This window comes from Eretmochelys imbricata, chromosome 2 (genome assembly GCF_965152235.1).
Source record: "Eretmochelys imbricata isolate rEreImb1 chromosome 2, rEreImb1.hap1, whole genome shotgun sequence".
Classification (NCBI taxonomy): domain Eukaryota; kingdom Metazoa; phylum Chordata; order Testudines; family Cheloniidae; genus Eretmochelys; species Eretmochelys imbricata.
This window is the reverse complement of record NC_135573.1, coordinates 61076088-61096410: the sequence shown is the minus strand read 5'-3', so window position 1 is coordinate 61096410 and position 20323 is coordinate 61076088. Positions and strand designations below refer to the sequence as shown.

The following is a 20323-nucleotide window of genomic DNA, read 5'->3' as shown; positions in this document are numbered from 1 at the left end:
AACAAACATCTGCTCAGTTTAAATTAAAGGATAATCTTCTGGTTTTGCAAGTACCATGCAGTCTATGAAATACAAACTGCATTCTTTCTGCTTTATCATCACCAACAGCCAATTCTAGGAACAGGATTTAGCTAGTAAGTTTGTCCATTTGAGGCAATACAGTAGCAATACTAGTTCCACTCCCCCAACTGCAGCAAAAGCTAATTTATTTTATTAAAATAAGCAGATATGTCTCAAAGGGGACTTAAAGCCATATACTGGCTTTGATCCATGCACAAAACTCCTACTGATGGTAATTAAATTTCCCTAACAAGTCAAAGTCAGGACAGGGCCCACAGGGAACAGGTAAGCACAGAAATGTGAAGATCAGAGCTGGTCAAAACCCAGATTTTCCATTTGTTTTGTTCCAAAACGTTCTTTATATATTTTTTTTTACTTTATTAAATGATGTAGTAGTACAGAATATATCTCATATCATACTATAATAGTTGAAATATTGTATTGTATTTTTATTTTAAAAATCATTAAGGGGAACTGCTACTTACTTAACAATTTCTTTTGTTTATAATTTTTACAGTGCAAATAAATATTTGTAATAAAATAATAATATAAAGTGAGCACTGTACACTTCGTATTCGGTGTTGTAATTGAAATCAATATATTTGAAAATGTAGATTAACATCCAAAAATATTTAATACATTTCTATTGGTATTCTGTTGTTTAACCGTGTGATTAAAACTGCAATTAATCACGATTAATTTTTTAAAATCACAATTAATTTTTTCAAGTTAATCGTGTGAGTTAACTGCAATTAATCAACAGCCTTACTTAAAATGTATTAATGTAGAGCATACTGTAGCTGTCTAAGCTTGAGATGACAAAGGCACTAATACCAGCAGTGAGGTCAGCATTCAAAAGAGAAGGTAATGCTCTCCTTTATGAGCATGGATGAAAAAAACCAGTCTTGACCTCAGCTGTAACTTGGACATCCTGGAGCTGCTAATATTTAACAGAACCCTCATACTGCAAACCTGAGTAACAAACTTGCTCAATCAGAGGGATGATATAATCTCTGCCACTTCTTCTGATTGCTTCCCTAGTGAGTAAATAACTCAACTGTAGGAGTCAGGTCAGACCAAATGAAATTTAGATCTAAATGTCAATGGCATATCAAAGTCACCATAGGCCATAGCTCTTCACTCACATTCTTAGGGTAAGTCTACACTGCAATCGGACAACCATAGCTGGCCCGTGTTAGCCAACTTGGGCTCATGGGGCTCGAGCTAAGAGGCTGTTTAATGGCAGTGTAAACTTTTGGGCTTGGGCTGGAGTCTAAGCTCTGGGATGCCCATCCAGCCTGAGCCCACATGTCTACACTGCCATTAAATAGCCCCTTAACCCCTGCCTCATAAGCCTGAGTCAGCTGACACAGAGCCCTGGGTTTTTAACTACAGTGTAGACAGATCCTTAATGGCCTCACATTGAGCAAGAGGGGTGATAAGATGGAATCCTGTGGTACTTCACTGAGAGAGAGCCCTAAGGCAAGGTGAGTAATTGCCCAGCTCTGACTTTTGTTGTTGTTGTTGTTTGTTGTTGTTAGAAGAGGGAGCTCCTCAGAGCAGTCTTAACTAGGTTGTTCAGGACCACAATCATTTACACAAAATTTTAGGATCAGTGTTATCAGAGACTGCTGATAGATCTAAGAAAAATCAGCATGGACACTTGGTCTTCATTTACTGCCCGGAGGTCGATCGATGCAACTACTGCAGTTCCTATACTGTGCCCAGGCTTGAAAGCAGATTGACTGGAATTGACATAATTGAGTTGCCTCAACACAAACATCTTAACAAATATTTCCCCCCAAAATAAGTTCAAAACAGACTGAAAATTGTCAAGATTATCCATGTAAATTTGTATTTGAATACCTCTTAATAATTTTCAGGTTTTAATGGAAGCAAAATCTATATAATTGGTAGTTATAGCATTTCTCTCATATAAATGAAACTATCACCAAACTAAAAGCCTTTTATTCAGAAGATATTACCATAAAATAAGCATAAATTAATGCATCCACACATATTATGAAAATAGTGGTGACACTCTCCTGTGTGAGCAAAAAAGGAAAATCTTCTTGTACAAACTATTCTTTAGTGTTTTCTGAATTAAAATATTCGGCTCTTGCTTGGATCATTTCATCACTGGATCTGATATACTCAAATTATGATGTTGCAATAAATTCTGTTGAGAATTAAGTGAACAAAGATGTAGTTGTCTCTGCAGCCTCTGGTTACAGGGGTATCTGACTGAGGAGATGAGGTTCCAATAGATCTTTTATTGGCAGTGAACTCTGAGATTCTTTCAAGGTCAGGTGACTGTTACCAAAATAAAAACATACTGTTAAGCACAATCACATTTTTTCTAATAAAGTCAAATGTGTTGGTCAAAATCACATTTAACATTTACCATTCATTGTCCCTGAATGTATGCCCCCAGCCCCACACACAGCATGTGCTAATGTGCATTTATATATCAATCCCCCACAAAAAAGTTCTTTAACTCTGAGTTAAGCTTGCTAGACTGCAGAGCTCACCAAGGCAAAACATAAAAAAAAAAAAGCAAGGAAATAAACAGTTACGTCATTCAAAATCTTTTCTGCAACTCATTTTATCAGTTCCCCTTATGAACCACAGACTATCTCCCTTCTAACACTGATAGCTCGCATATATGTACAATCATCCTGAACAACCAATAAGCAACCCTGAACTCTGACTACAGTTATTGGTTATTTTATCACGTATTACAGGATTGGTGTAGCTTTCATAATTGTATTATACAAAGTTCTGTGCATGGTTTTGTATCCATGTATCCAAATGAAATATAGTATCAGATTAAAAATAGCTGCAAGATCTGTTTCTCAGTAATGTTTAGGAAAACTCATGTCAATGAATTTTGTTAGTGATTGATCTAAATTTGGTATTAATTTTTATGCAGAGATTGCATAACTGAATTTTGTTCATGCACATTCATGCTGGTGTATTGTATGGATGGTTAAAGCGGACTGAAGGTAAAAAATCCATTACAATCTACATACCACACAGACTATGCTGAGAGATTTGTGCCACACACTCTCAAAGAAACTGCGGAACCACTTGATCAACATCCTATACAGCAAACAGGGAAAGATTAAGAATGAGCTGTCTAAACTGGATACTCTCATAAAAAGCCAACCTTCCACACAAACTTCCTCGTGGCTGGACTTTACAAAAACTAGACAAGCCATATACAACATACACTTTGCTTCTCTACAAAGGAAAAAGGACACTAAACTATCTAAACTACTACATGCCACAAGGGGCCACAATTGTGGTTCCCTTAACTCACCCAACAATATTGTTAATCTATCCAGCTATACTCTTAGCTAGGCAGAAGAGCCTGTCCTATCTCGGAGCCTCTCCTTCTGCTCCTCCACCCCCACGAACATGATACAATTCTGCGGTGACCTGGAATCCTACTTTTGATGTCTCTGACTCAAGGAATATTTCCAACACACCTCTGAACAGCACACTAATCCACAGAAACCTTCCTACCAACACTACAAAAAGAAGGATTCTGCGTGGACTCCTCCTGAAGGTCAAAACAACAGACTGGACTTCTACATAGAGTGCTTCTGCTGACGTGCACAGGATGAAATTATGGAAAAGCAGCATCACTTGCCCCATAACCTCAGCCGTGCAGAACACAACGCCATCCACAGCCTCAGGAACAACTCTGACATCATAATCAAAAGGGCTGACAAAGGAGGTGCTGTCGCCATCATGAATAGGTCGGAATATGAACGAGAGGCTGCTAGGCAGCTCTCTAACACCACATTCTACAGGCCATTACCCTCTGATCCCACTGAGGGTTACCAAAAGAAACTACACCATTTGCTCAAGAAACTCCCTGAAAAAGCACAGGAACAAATCTGCACAGACCCCCCCTAGAACCATGACCAGGAGTATTCTATCTGCTACCCAAGATCCATAAACCTGGAAATCCTGGATGCCCCATCACCTCAGGCATTGGCACCCTGACAGCAGGATTGTCTGGCTGTGTAGACTCTCTCCTCAGGTCCTACACTACCAGCACTCCTAGCTATCTTCGAGACACCACTGACTTCCTGAGGAAACTACAATCCATTGGTGATCTTCCAGAAAACATCATCCTGGCCACTATGGATGTAGAAGCCCTCTATACCAACATTCCACACAAAGATGGACTACAAGATGTCAGGAACAGTATCCTCGATAATGTCATGGCAAACCTGGTGGCTGAACTTTGTGACTTTGTCCTCACCCACAACTGTTTCACATTTGGGGACAATTTATACCTTCACGTCAGCTGCACTGCTATGGGTACTCGCATGGCCCCACAGTAAGCCAACATTTTTATGGCTGACCTAGAACAACGCTTCCTCAGCTCTTGTCCCCGAATGCCCCTACTCTACTTTCGCTACACTGATGACATCTTCATCATCTAGACCCATGGAAAAGAAGCCCTTGAGGAATTCCACCAGGATTTCAACAATTTCCATACCACCATCAACCTCAGCGTAGAGCAGTCCACACAAGAGATCCACTTCCTGGACACTACAGTGCTAATAAGCGATGGCCACATAAACACCACCCTATACTATACTGGAAACCCTATACTGGAAACCTACTGACCACTATACTTACCTACATGCCTCAAGCTTTCATCCAGACCACATCACATGATCCATTGTCTACAGCCAAGCTCTAAAATACAACCACATTTGCTCCAATCCCTCAGACAAACACCTACAAGATCTCTATCAAGCGTTCTTAAAACTACAATACCCACCTGCTGAAGTGAAGTAACAGATTGACAGAGCCAGAAGAATACCCAGATGTCATCTACTACAGGACAGACCCAACAAAGAAACTAACAGAACGTCACTAGCCATCACCTTCAGCCCCCAACTAAAACCTCTCCAACACATCATCGAGGATCCTCAACCTATCCTGAAGGATGATCCCTCACTCTCACAGATCTTGGGAGACAGGCCATTGCTCGTTTAGACAGCCCCCCAACCTGAAGCAAATACTCTCCAGCAACCACAAAACAAACACACTAACCAAGGAAGCTATCCTTGCAACAAAGCCTGTTGCCAACTCTGTCCACATATCTATTCAAGGGACACCATCATAGGACCTAATCACATCAGGCACATCATAAGAGGCTCATTCACTTGCACATCTACCAATGTGATACATGCCATCATGTGCCAACAATGCCCCTCTGCCATGTACATTGGCCAAACCAGAAAATCTCTACACAACAGAATAAATGGACACAAATCAGACATCAAGAATTATAACATTCAAAAACCAGTCGGAGAACACTTCAACCTCCCTGGTCACTCAATTTCAGACCTAAAAGTCACAACTCTCCAACAAAAAAAACTTCAGAAACAGACTCCAACGAGAAACTGCAGAATTGGAATTAATTTGAAACTGGACACCATTAAATTAGGCTTGAATAAAGATTGGGAGTGGATGGGTCATTACACAAAGTAAAAACTACTTCCCCCCCCTTACTGTTATTCATACCTTCTTGTCAACTGTTTGAAATGGGCCACCCTGATTATCACTACAAAAAGTTTTTTTTCTCCTGCTGATAATAGCACACTTTAATTAATTGGTCTTGTTACAGTTGGTATGGCAACATCCATTTTTTTCATGTTCTCTGTGTGTGTATATATATATCTTCCTACTGTATTTTCCACTGTATGCATCCGATGAAGTGGGTTTTAGCCCACGAAAGCTTATGCCCAAATAAATTTGTTAGTCTCTAAGGTGCCACAAGTACTCCTCGTTTTTTTTTTTTTCAGTGCAGACAGGTAACTTGCCTGGTGCTGTTGCCTGGTCGCCCTTCAAGAACAATACCTTGGCAGAGCCACTCAGCTACCTATGGCACTGGTACCTCAAATCCTGGGTGAACCAGGGCACCAGCACTGAAGTGCCGTCTCAGCACAGACACTTAGCTCCCTTGCTAATGTAGCCTGCTGCATCAGAAAGTTGAAGCAGCAATGTCACCAAAGATCAGAGCTTGAAGGACAACACATGGTGTGCTCAGAAGCTGATAGTATTTTAACTTACTTTTATAAAAAACATTTATAATGCATCTGAACTCAGAGCACTTTACAGCTATACAATTCTTACTCACTATTAAAATAAATTTATATTACATTCTAGAAACAAGCCGTGGAGTTCATTGAAATATGCACTCAGCTGATCAAATTCCACTATATACACACACACACACACACACACACACACACACACATCACATGTTCACTTGCAAAATATTTGGTAATGGACATGTCCAATTACATACACTAGAAACATTTTAGAGAAAAGCTGTTACTTACCATACAGTAATTATGGTTCTTCAAGATGTTTTGTCCATGTGGATCCTATTTTAGATATCCATGCACAAGATCAGAATCTCGGAATAGCAGTATCTGTTGAGACACGCCTGCATCCTGCACATCCTCACCTCTCCACAACCAATGGCATAAAGGGTAGAGCACCCACAGCGAGAGCTCAGTTCCCTCACTAATTCAGAATCTCAGTTTAAGGAAAACTCAAAAAAAGCAGGGATGGAAGGCAGTGTGTGGGATCCACATTGACAAAGCATTTAGCAGAAGGACTGTTACTGCAAGCTAAGTATGATTTTTTTTCTTTGAGTATTTGTACATGTGGCTCCCACACTAAGTGACTGACAAGCAGGGCCCCATCTGGAAGGTGGGATTGAAGAGTCCTAGCTGACACTAACTAAATAGTGTTTTAGCATTGCTCTCTCAAATTTGGCACTGATCTTGAGGTCAGGTCAAGGGCATAATATTTAATAAAAGTGAAGGGAATACTCAAAGTGGCCGCCTTGCAGAACTCAGATATGGGGATATTTCTGAAGCATGAAAATGAGGCAGTCTGAGTGCTAGTCAAATGAACTTTGATATTGAGAAGAAGAGATATATCAGCCTATGATAACAGATTGCAATATACTGGGTAAACTATTTAGATATTCTCCGAGAAGAAATGGCTTGTGTTTTAGAAGTGCTACTTTTGGAAACAAAAAGATGGAGGGATTGTCTAACGGGCTTTGTCCTATTCAGGTACTATAGCAAGGCCCTGGAAATATCTAAAGTATGAAGATTCTTATCCCCCGGGGAGAAGTCTGGGTTTGGAAATTGGGGAGATTAAAAGATTGATTAAAATGAAAGTCTGAAACAACTCTGGGACTAAATTTAGGATGAGGTCTCAATACTGTCTTATCTCTGTGGAATGTTGTAAAAGGAGAGTTGGCCATGAGAGCTTGTAGTTCGCTGACCATTCTGGCTGACCAAAAAGCCCATCTTGAGTAAGGTGGTGTACAAAGCATTCAGGAGGGGGCTTCCTAATCATAGATCAGTGCGAAGCAACCCATGTAAAAATCTGGATAATAGCTTAGGAAAAAAAATGAGCATGACTGGACAGGAGGGTGGCATGCCAAAATCGCTGCAAAGCAGACTAATTGAGAGCCCAGTGAGCTTTAAGTGCAGAATGTAATCAAGGATCATGGGAATAGGAATATGCAACAGATCATGGTTGCACGGGGCTGCTCATGTTGAAAATCTTTCCCACTTTGAGTAAGTTTTTCTTGTGGAGGGCTTCCTGCTTTGCAATAGGATTTCTTGTGTCTGTAATGAACAGTATCTATCAGTGGCACTTAACCAGCCAGCATCCAGGCTGTCAGGTGCAATAATTTCAGGTCTGGGTCAAGAGTTTGATCTTTGTTCAGTTATATTATGTCTGGACAGTCTGAAAGTGCTACTGAACATTGAGTTGATATTTAGAAGAAATCCATGAGCCAGAATTGCTTCGGCCATAAAGACCTATCAGGATCAATATAGCTGCATCCTGTCTGACTCAGGATATTAAAGTAATTGGAGGAAATGCATGCATAAGACCTTGATTCCATGGTATGAAAAAGGCATCTTGCATGGATCCTGGGCTCACGCCTCCCTGAAGCAAAAGGCCAAGCACTTTGTTTTTTCTTTGGTGGAAAATAAGTCTAGTGTGGGATTTCCCCACTGTTGAAATATCAATGTGAGGATGACAGGTTTTGGTTAGTCTCTAAGGTGCCACAAGTACTCCTTTTCTTAATGTGAGGATGGAGTTCTTCAGTGATCATTCATGACTGGTGACATTTGTGCTGGAAATGGCCCACCTTGATTATCATGCACATTGTAGGGAGAGTGGTCATTTTGGATAAGCTATTACCAGCAGGAGAGTGAGTTTGTGTGTGTGGTTTTTGGAGGAAAAAAAAAAGGGGGGGGGTGAGAAAACCTGGATTTGTGCTGGAAATGGCCCACCTTGATTATCATACACATTGTAAAGAGAGTGGTCACTTTGGATGGGCTATTACCAGCAGGAGAGTGAGTTGGGGAGGGGGGGGGGCGGAGGGTGAGAAAACCTGGATTTGTGCTGGAAATGGCCCAACTTGATCATCATACACATTGTAAGAGTGATCACTTTAGATAAGCTATTACCAGCAGGAGAGTGGGGTGGGAGGAGGTATTGTTTCATGCTTTGTGTGCATATAATGTCTTCTGCAGTTTCCACAGTATGCATCCAATGAAGTGAGCTGTAGCTCACGAAAGCTTATGCTCAAATAAATTGGTTAGTCTCTAAGGTGCCACAAGTACTCCTTTTCTTTTTTCTTGATACAGAGGTGATGAACAGGTGCTTCCTTGCTTGTTTACATAATACATCAAAGATGTGTTGTCTGTGAAGATATGTATGGTGGAATTTTTAAAGCTATGAGGAATGCCTTGCAGACTAATCTGATTGGCTGGAGTTCTTGGACATTTATGTGGAGACTCATCTCCTTCTGGGACGATATTCCATGCATTTGGAGGTGGTTGAGGTGAGCACCCGAACATGTTCTTGATGTGTCTGTGACTAGGTGAAGGAACACAGGGTTCCCTTTTTGAACATTCTGAACATCTGTCCACCAATTTAACGACTACAGGACATGATGTGTGACTAAGACGAACATGTTCATTTGATGTTTCATAGATTGATACACCGATTTCAACCAGCCGTGAAATGGATACAGGGGAAGTGTGAATGGTGGCATCACGTAAGTGCAAGCTGACATGTGGCCTAACAGTTTGAAACAGGATCTCTGTTGCATTAATGGATTTCTCTTGATATTGGAGTTGATTGTCTGGATAGAGTGAAATCTCTTCTGGAAGGTCTGGCTTTGCTGATTTGGAATTGATTACAGCTTCTGTAAGCTCTCTTGTCTCTAGTGGGTTGATTGTTGATGTTCTGTAGTTTATCATTAGGCCCAATTCTTTGAACAAGTAGAGGACAAAGTTAATTGATGCAGCAACATCCAGATGGGACATGACTTAGATCAGCCAATTGTCTAGATATGGATAGATGTGAATCCTTGTTTCCTTAAATATGCAGTCCTCACAGCTAAGAATTTTGTGAACAATTTAGATCCTGTGGAGAGACTGAATGGGTTGGATTCTTGTTCAGACTAACAGGCATGAACACACCATTCAAGATAGCTGTAAGAAACATTAAGGAGACCCACCTAAAACAAGGCAGAATGTAGTACGCCCAGAAATTAACACTATGGGGGCAGAGGGTTCAATGGGGTATTGTTTGACCAGGTGTGTGTGTGTGAATGCGCACCAGAGAGAACACACAAGAAAAAGTGAAGCAAGACGGACAGAGAGACAACCTGACAAACATGGTGTATGACACCAGCTATGGGGTGCAACCCAAATTTTCCTAAGGAGGGACCCAAAACTCTCCCTCCCCTGTTATGCACTCAGCCATAAGCTCTCTCCTTCACACTCTCCCCCAGTATTGAGCCCCAAACACTCACCCCATCATGTTTTTCTCTGCCCCTGCACCTAGCCCTGAGCTCTCCCTTAGCTACTTCCCCATACCCAGTCCTGAGCTCTCTTTCTGTCTCTACACCCAGCCATGTGCTCACCCTTTACCTCCTGCACCTAGCTCTACGCGTACTCCCCTCCTGCTGCCCCACACCCAGCCCCGCACTCTTCCCCACACACTACTCCAAGCTTGTCCCCACCCACACCCAGCCCCTTGGTCTCTCCGCCCCACATCCAGCCCCAAGTTCTTATCCAGAGAGGTGATCAAGCTGAAAAGCATCATCCCCACCAGGGCCTAGGCAGTTCTGGGACAGCAGATCCCATCACCCTTCAACATCTCTGCTTCCCCAGGAACCACCAAAAGCCCAGATCCAATCCTCACATCTTCCTGGGGACTGAGGGTTCCTGGTGCCCCCTACTCTGCTTCTCCATGCGGTCTGTGAGTGCCCAATGTCCTGGGTGTCAAAAGAACTGCAAAGGTTGGGGGGAAACCAGGCACATGGAGTTGCAACACCATTCAAATTTGGAGGGGCCGCTGGACCAAATTTCCAGCTCTGGACCAAATTTCACCCCCCACAGTTGTGCCCCTGGCTTTGAAGAAGCTAGAGAAGCTTTTGGTCTTGTGCTAGCTAAAGAGGCTTGGGTCTGTAAGCAAAGAAACTATTTCCTTTTGGTTTTGGTTACTCCTGTGTTCAGTGAAACAGGGTTTTTTATATTCCTTGCGCTAACAGGGTCAACATCCACCTCTCACAAGCATCCCCTTTTCTCTGGCTGATTACCTGCAATCACAGTCTTTTCTCGGGGTAGCACCCACCTCTCACAGGCAGCCCACTTTGGTTGCTTGGGTGTGAGCCTGCTTTTGGTTTTAGTTCTTATATCGGGGCAGTACCCACCTGTCATGAGACCCCCCCCAGCTGATGGTTCTCTTCACGGGTCTTCAGCGACTCAGTCCTCTGACGGAGCCACATACACTGTCCCCACTTCCAGGGTATACAGTCCAAGTTCTTATCTTGGCCCTGGTATGGGGCCATAGATCTTAGGCTTCTTCCCAGAGGCACTGCCGTCTTCAACCACCCAGTCAGGGCCCATCTCAATACCCTCAGTTGGTGTCCTCGTCAGCAGCCCTCCCTGGGCTCAGTCTGCAACTAGACGAGCAGGGCCCATCTCAGTACCCTCCTCAGGTCTGGCTAGGTTCTGTGCTCAGTTCCCCAGGGTCAGCCTGCCCGTACTGACCTTTTCATGGTCCTGCTGCTATTCTATCCAGCCAGCCAGGCACCAGGTCTTTGGCAGCCTTCCCTTAGCTCTGTTCTGTCTGATGAGCTCTCTGCAGTGAGCTGTCCATGGTCCTGCTGGTGTTCATCTAGGCACCCAGTCTTCCCTCATCAAGCTCCACACAGCAACTGAATTTCTCTGTTCTGCTGCTTGTCTTATATAGGGCCCGTCTGGCCCCAGATTGGCTGCTCCATCAGCCCCTCTGATGGACCGCTCCTCTGTAGCCACTCTAGGCTGTCTGGAGGACTTCTCTCTGCTCTATTTTGGGGCAGGGTGATACAGGGCCACGAGGCCTCCAGCAGGGGGCCTCCGGACCTAGTCCACCTTGCCACACTTGCAAATAAATAAGACTGCATCAAAGAAAATACGAGACTCCATCGTCAATTTCTACTCCCAAGGGGAACATCCACAGGGACACAAACTTTCACTAGCTGCTCAGGTCAAAAGGGGTATAGGTATATAACTAAGCAGTGTCTGTACTTTGTTGCATATATTCTTCCTGAAAGGGCTCAATGTCTAAAATAAAAGTATTTTCTTGATTTCACATGTAAAGTCTAGAATCTCAAACTTTTTTGTAAAGTAAAGCTGCATAGGTGACTCTTTACAGTCATGAACAATGCAGTTCCCTCAATAAACACTTAAGTACAATATTAGTTTTTATCGTCCATTTACTAGTTTAGCTGAAGTTGATTGGTAAGAGCAGTACAGAGAATTAGGCAGCCTATCAGCATTACATTTTCCCCTCCTGTGTGTGTGCTGGAATCTTGGAACCCTGCTGCTCTGAGGAGGTCTTAGCCTCTCCCTCTGTGTGTGTGTGCTAGAAAATGGGTCCCCTGCCCTGCTAGAGTACTCCGAGTCCCTCTCCCTGCCCCCCATCTGAGTTGGGGGACCCTATCCCATCTGAGCCCCTCTACATTTTCCTCAAGGGGGCTAGGATCTGGGGAATCTGACTCCCTCTGCCTGCTCTCCCATTTGAAAACCAGGAAATACAAAGCTAAGTTAGATGCCACCCCATGTAAAGTGGTTGAAATGAAATGTGTGTGTGGGGGGGAATTGAGTGGACCAGGGGCATGGCTATGGAGGCCTTGCCAAAGCATGGATGAGGGGCCTAGTGGAGGCACAGGACCTGGCTAGGCATACAGCTTGGGCTACGTAACCAAGGGAATGTGCAACCCTCCAGTAAGTTTCTGCCTGTGGTATGTTATGCAGCAGCAGAGGCCACCAGATAGCAAGGAACAGTGTTTTACATGCTAATGGCTTTTAAAGTGCTACTGATTTAATGAGATGGGAAGGGGAGGGATTAGCTGGAAATGTTGGTGCGGGGATATATGTTGCAGGGAATGGTGTGGGAAAGGAGGAGAGACATACACCAGTCTTCTCTTAATTGATTAAAGTTACTGTAACCAACATGGAATAAAACTGTCAAGATTTTGGACCATAGACTTGCCTTATCAGCAACTTCACCCTCCAAACATTTCAAAGCACGACCACTATCACCATTCCAATCTGACAAGTGTGCAGCAGAGGGCAGACCACTTAGGAATCACATAACATTCTTTACCTTTAGCTAACCATAGTAACACCTCAACTGCAAACCTAAATGATAACTACAACTGCTTAAATGAACTCTACTCCTACCAAAAATATTTCTCATTCTGTTAAAAAAAATGAGAAATGTAGGAAACTCACAGACAAAACTATCCTTATTTAATGAAGAATTAAGGTTGCCTGGTGATATCCTGTGCCCTTCCAGAACATCAAGTTCAGCAAAACTCAAACCTCTGAAGACGAGGAGATAAAGAGGTGAGGTACATGCCAATGCAACCTTAGCTCTATCCTCTGAGTGATGCCCCAATACGGCCATAACACACATACTCGTCCTCTGCCTTTGCAGACAGTGCAGAACATTCAGGGAATGGCAAATAGGACAGCGTCTTAGCACCTTCTCTTTCCTAAGGCAAAACTTGTGCTTAGGTAAACAGTACAGAACAGGAGCCACTCAAACACTCAGCCTACAGAAACATCACCACACCTGCTAAATTTTACAACCCTTTTAGCAAACCCTTCACCTTTCACTCAGGATTCCACTTAACAGTTTACTTTCACTTAGCCATCATTAAACCTACAGATCACTCTTACATCCCACCCAGCTGCTGACAATCCCTATGCCTTGTGGACTGCTACAGACAGATCCTAAGAACTCATGACTGAAATGAGGCATATTGTATCTGTCACAGTACACATGCACCTCTCTCCTCTGATCACACACTCCGGTGGCGGTGGGAAGACATGGGACAGACAGAAGGGCTCAGACCCACCCCTCCTGAGCGGAGCAGGACTGCTCATATTTCCTTATATCATAATCACAGCTTTGCCAAGCCACTTCAAACTTTTTCTTCCACCATGCAATACAACTGCATCTAACACAATGAATCTAGCTGGAGTGCATGTAGATAATTCCCAATGGCTATTGCCAGCTCCAGGGGGCCTGAGTTAAGTTTGCTTTGATGTGTACCTCAACTGTGTATTTCCTGGTTTCAGAGGTTTGAGTCTTGCTGAACTCAACATTCTGGAAAGGTATGAGATACCACCAGGCAATCTGAAGTCTACATTAACCAAGTTTTCTTTCAGTTAATTCTATTTGATAACATCAAATGAAAGTGTGACTCCAAAGGTCATGCTTTGGATGCATAATCAATATAACCTCATTATCAATTATCCACAAAAAATGTTCTAAGGTATGCACTGTGTGTATTGTACTATCTGAGCCAGCTGGCGATAATAAACTGAAAACATGCTTATACATGATAAACATGTTGTATAATTTTATGTGATCATATGTTTAGTTTATTTCATACTGGGGACTATGTAATTTACAAAGAACCACAATACACAGAACAACACAATTCAAAGGCATTTGCAGGTATGCAATTGAGTTTGACAAGGAGCATGTGACTAATAGCTGAGGGGATGTGGAAGTAAAACTGATCACCCCAAATACTTCCAACTCTTGAACTAGCCACAAGGAAATGGCTGGCTGCTAGGAGAGCTGATTTTGCATAGTTGCAAGGGCAGATACTAGGGTTTTCACCACTCATTTCCTGATAGTTACATCATTTAAAGATATTGCCATTATTCCCAGTTATATAAACACATATTAAGTAGGCAACACAGGACTTTCTCAACACCTTCTGAATAGCAAACCTATAAAATATTGATTCTATTAGCAAGAAAATGTGGGCAGAAACCGATAATTACAGTTTCAATTTACAACATCAGAATTTCAACAACTTCTCTATTCAGGGAAAATTAATAGTGCTGTATCCCATTGGGAAGTATTAGGTTATCTTTAAAATACTTAAATGATTTATTTTCTTTGAATTACATTCCCCAATACTCAAATTTCTTTATGCATATTTAAAACTAACATTTTAACCAATATAAAATTTCTATTATTTTTACATTAGCAAAAAAGATAGATTATCCATGTAATGTTCATTTCAGTGACATATTTAAGTAATCAAGCAATAATTAGCTTTTTCATTGTTCAAGTTATGCACAATCCTCAGAGGATCTTATATGTAGTTTTAAAAAGATATTTAATATCTATTTTTAAGATACCAAGGGTCAAACATGACCTAGAATGTATGAAAAGAGAGGAAACATCTGTCAGAATAATTTACAGTGACAAACACATAAAGTAGCATAAATGTTCACTGATTTAGTTTGATCTGATACTTAATTTCAATTAAACAATATATATATTTGTTCAGTATGCTCACTTTCTGCATGGGGATGACTTGCCCATGACCCAAGCCCTTTGGTCTAATAATGGACTATATGAGGACTTATGATTATGTCATACCTCAGCATAGCTCTGAGAAGGTACATTCTTCTGGTTTATATCTTTTCCTTGTTTATATTATTTTATTAAACATTTTATTTTAAAATGTGGACAAATCCTCATCTTATTCACGACTCACTGGCTTCAATGGAATGTGAGTAAGCTGATCAGGATTTGGCTCAAAGTCAGTGATTAAGTATTAAATTCAATCTGCCTGTGCACAGCAACCAAAATGGAATGGTCTATGTATTTGCAAGGCTAGCAGCAATCTTGGCACAAAACTATTGTTCAGATGAGATACTGCAGTTTTCTTAAAAGAGCGAGAGGGCAGATATATGAGTTAAGTGTTGCAACGGAAAAATCTGTGGTTGCTTACTTGGAAATTTTCCCTTCTTCAAAGGGATATGCCCACAGATCCTCAGTGTGGGGTTGTCACCTGTCTGTAGCTGTAGGGGGCAGAATCAAAGCTGATTGGATAGCTGATGAGGGACGAGCTCCCAAATTCCGGAAACCCTCTCAGTTTTGAGATGATTCCAAAACTAGCCCTTCTGGGCTGCTGAGACAAAAAATGAATCTCTTGTCCTGCATCAGCACCTTCCAAAATAATACTCAACATCAGAAGATCATGAACAAGAAAAATTTAACTACTGCAAAGAATTTTAACCATAAGTTAAACAGATCTCACTTCTTCAGGGAGGGCTATATCTGTGGACCTATCCCTTCGAAGAAAGGAACATATTCAGGTAAGCAACCACAAATTCTGCCATTCTCTCTCAGGCGTAGGTCCACAAATTCTAAGTTTGGGATTTTCTCAGCAGTGACAAAATTCCAAGGGAGGGCATAGGTGCTGACTCCGGGGCTGGAGCATCCATGGGGAAAAAATGGTGGGTGCAGAGCACCCACCGGCAGCCCCCCATCAGCTCCCGCCCACCCACCCCCAGTGCCTCCTGCCCACAGGCAGGCCCCACAGATCAGCACTTCCTCCTCCCTCTCCACACCTCCCGTCTACCACGAACAGCTGTTTTGTGGCATTCATGGAGACTGTAAGGGAGAGGGAGAAGTGGGGACATGGCACGCTCAGGGGAGGGGGCGGAACCAGGCAGGAAGAAGTGGGGTAGGGATGGAGCAGGGGTGGGAAACGGCGGGGCAGGCCTTGAGGGTAGGGGTGGAGTTGGGGGCAGGGCCTGGGGCAGAGCCAGGGGTCAAGCATCCCCGAGCAGATTGAAAAGTTGGTGCCTGTGAGGGAGGGTGCAAAATAATGTCACAGAGAAAAAGGATTCCCTTACTCTAAGGAATCACTACAGCATGCAGGACCTGCCTGCCAAAGGCTGAACGGGCTGAAGGCTGAGTATCTATCTTGTAAAACTTGGTAAGTGTATCTATGACCAAATTGCAGCTTTACAGATTTCATTGCTTTCTCAGTCCATTAGACCACCATCACTCATATTGAGTGAAATCTGGTGCCCCACTGGAATAAAGATGGGACCCATTCTTCAAACCGCTTTATCTCCGTGAAAGATGCAGCAGGATGGATAACTGACCAAGTTCCCAGTTCTGACACTTTTCTTGCCAAAGTGATAGTGATCAAAAAGGTCATTTTGATAGTCAAATACTGTATGTCCCTTTGATGGAAAATGGAAGATTTTCTGGATATATTCAAAATTGCAGACAGTGCAAAAACACATACTTTTAAGGTATTAGCCTGCAACCTGATATCAAAACCATCTTGTAAAAACTCTAGAACATGAAACACTTTGGCTACTTAATGCTAAATATGTCTCTCTCTATTCCAAACTTTGAATTTAGACCAGATCCCTGAGTAAGCCTTGTTGTTGATTTTCTTCTAGATGCTAACAGCATTTCAATGAGACCAGCAGAGTAACCCTTCCACTTTAGAAACTTCCTTTCAAATATCAAGTTTCACAAGGATTTAGGCAAATTAAATCTAGAAGAACTGGACCACTAGATAATAAATCTGGCCTTGTATTGAAGAACAATGGTGGCTCCACTGACATGTTCACAAACAGTAGTGTAGTCTTAAACTGCAGCATCTCCCTGCCAGTCTCACCTTCTAACCCTGCCCCATGCTGCTTTCTAACCCTACCCCCATGCTGCAGAGAGCAGGTCACAGTGGTATAGTGGAGCTGGATTGTCCTTCCGGTGCATTCTGGCTCTACTACACCATGTAGTAGAGCCGCCAGGGACAATGGGAGGTCACAAAGATCATTTCTGCTTCTTCCTTTCTGATTTTCTATATTACCCTGATGATGATGGTGTGACACTCTGTAGTTTGGCTCAGGGGCAGGAGAGGTGTTGTCAGTGATTAAGCAAACTGTCCCAGGTGTTAGCTGGCAGAGTTTTGCAGATGAACAAGGGATAGAACCCTTCCTAGGAACAGAGAAATGTGTCTTAGGAGGGGGCCAGAGGAGGAAACTGGGGAAGGAATAGTGGGGGTACAGGAATGTCTCCTCACTAGTCACTTGGGAGAGGATGCCCAGGACAGAATGGCTGAGTCAGCACTGGTGCACCCAGGCACTCAGCCTGTGACCCAGGTTTTGAGAAGGAACTGTGTAACTGACCTCCTGGAGAGGAGCAGTCACACTGCTGACTTCTCCGGGACAGAGAAAGGGATGGCGGAGGGTACCCCAGTGCAGGTCCCAGTTTGTCAGGATGCAATTTCTGATAAATTTTTGGAACGTAACTGTGTCTCTTTAAATCAAGATGCAACTCCAATGCCTGTGATAACAGAGGAGTTGGGACCAGGAAATTGCCAGATGGTAGTTTGCCAGAATACAGATGACCCAATTGACAGAGAGGGGGGTGTTTTCTCCCAGGCTGGTGAGAGACAGGGAGTAGTTATGGAAAAGCTGCTGGGAAAAGGTGCATCTGATCAAAGGGTAAACACACCTAGCCCAGAGAGCACAAATCACAGCCCTCTACAGGGCAGGAAAGGACTCAGTGTTGGGAGGGGGAAACACAGGATAACCCCAAAAGGGGAGCTGGATTTTCTGCATATGTACAGTCCTGGGGTTGGGAGACTGCTCCCCAAAGGGCCAGCCAATGTGCTCTGTATCTTGGGGGAACACCCTGCACCCCCATGCTCATCTTTATAATATGATTGTGTGGTATCCAATGCAAAGTTTGTCATGTCAGGTGTCTTTGGAAGGCTCATGATGCACTGAGCATTGTTGTTATAGTAATGTTATAGGTTGTAATTTCATATATATAATTATGGTCGAGGATTGGAGTGACCTAGCAGATCACCAGTCCAGATAACACCAGGGGAATGTCTCAGATGGGTACTGGGGGAAAAGCATAAAGTAAGCCAATTTGGCTACTTGAGTGACAGAGCATCTATGCCTAAGGCTCCTGGCTGCCTTTTGCTTGCAAAGTATTGGTGACCCTTCTGGTTTGCCTTGAATTCAAAATGATCCAGGATCGAAACTTCAAAATTTTTGATGATCAACTGGAAGTATTCGTTTTGAAGAGTCCATTTCACCTGATCAATTTTTCTTCTGCTCAGCCAGTCAGCCTTCACACTGCTGGTGTCATTGATGCACAAGACCCTGATAGACTGTAGATAGGCCTCTACCCACTGCATCAATGATGATGCTTCCTTTTGTAGATCCCTGAACTCATACTCCCTGATAGCTTACATATGTAATCATAGAGGTACTGCCCACAATTACCAGAATATGACCATTCTGCAATGCTGAGGTCAGTGGTTTAAGAGCACAGAAAATTTATGCTTTTCTTTCGTTCTGAAGACCATGTCACTGGACCCACAACTTCTTGGAAAATGCTTCCTATCCTTCCAGACTGGCGTCTGTTGTTATGACAGACCACCCTGGCTCCACCATGGCCATCCCTTCAGGGAATCTCTCTGGACTCATCCACCAATCCAGGAATTTCAACACAAATGATGGAACGTTCACTTTTCAAGATAGAAATATCAGAAAATGGCAGGGAAGGAACAGAAGGAAACTCTGGAGAGTCCTCATATGTTTTCTTGCCCAAGACACTCTCCCTATGCAGGACATGATCATCCCTAGAACACCCACTGGGGTGTCTATTGACATCACTGGGCACCTCCTCAGGAGAGTAATTGCTGATCTCATCTTAGCGCATATTTTGGTTGACAGATATATCAACACTCCAAGATGAAATAGGTTCTGAGGTGGTTGAAGATGACACTTTCCAAAATTTACTATAAATCCCTGCTGTTGCAATGTTTAGTTGCTTGAGTGGACCGCTCCTTTGATAAGGCTCTCACTAGAAAGTCATCCAAGAAAGAACAGACTTGTAACCTTTTCTGTCTGAGAAAATCCATCAGAACAACAAGGACTTTTGTAAATACTCGAGGTGTGCATGACAGTCCAAAAGGCAGCACTTTGAACTGAAAATGGCTGGTCCCATGAGTGAATCGCAGAAATTTCCTGAGTACCTGGTGAACTAGCACATGAAGACAGGTCTCCTTCAGATTGCTTGACGTAAGGTAATCCACCAGGCAGATTGTTGCCACCATGGACTTCCAGATCTCCATCCTGAATTTGCCCCCTCTTATGAACTTGTTTAGGTTTTTAAGTCCAACACCACTCTGTCCTCCTTGAAACTCTTGGGTACCAGTAACAAGACTGAGCAGTAGCCACAGAACATCTTGACCTCAGGATCTCTCTCTATTATGCCAATTTGAAAAATCTGATCTATGGCCTTTAGCATATTTCAAATTTTGGGGGGATTTGATGGTATTAAAGAAGGGCAAAAATTATGATTTGGTATCTTTGAAAATTCTATGATGCATATCCAGGACCAGTCTGTCCAATATGGAGAGAGGCCGTTGGTTCTTGAATTTTAATAGTCTCCCACTAGGTCAGAAGTTTACTGCCCATAGTCAGGCACTGTTTCTATTATCGGAATTTGCATTGTGGGAAAACTGGTCTCTCCCGTTTCCAGGCTTAGACTTTTTCCAGTTGCTTTTGCTGTAGTCGTGCAGTCCAAACTGTGAGGAGTAGACACAAAAAGGATATTTAGAGGCTGGCTATCCCTTTTCCTGGATTTGAAGTTAGGAGAGTTTCTTTAACGTCTTTTTGATTTATCTGAGGATTCTACCACCACCTTGTCTAATAGCCCCCCAAATAATTGACATCCTGAATATTTCAAAATGGCTAACGTGATTTTGGCCTGTATATTGCCCTTCCAGGCTCATAATCAGATATGCCATCTGGTCATCACCCTGGAGGCCATG

General features: G+C 42.9%; 1 protein-coding gene across 1 annotated transcript in view; it reads right to left on the bottom strand.

Annotated features, from left to right (window-relative positions):
* Positions 1 to 2031: 2031 nt before the first annotated feature.
* The window catches only part of PPP1R42 (protein phosphatase 1 regulatory subunit 42), a 75752-nt gene continuing 57460 nt past the window's right edge, over positions 2032 to 20323 (bottom strand). Inside the window, exon 8 of the mRNA XM_077810178.1 lies at positions 2032 to 2373. Within this exon, the coding sequence (XP_077666304.1) occupies positions 2289 to 2373 (85 nt within the window). The 3' untranslated portion in view covers positions 2032 to 2288. The remainder of the gene's footprint in view (positions 2374 to 20323) is intronic.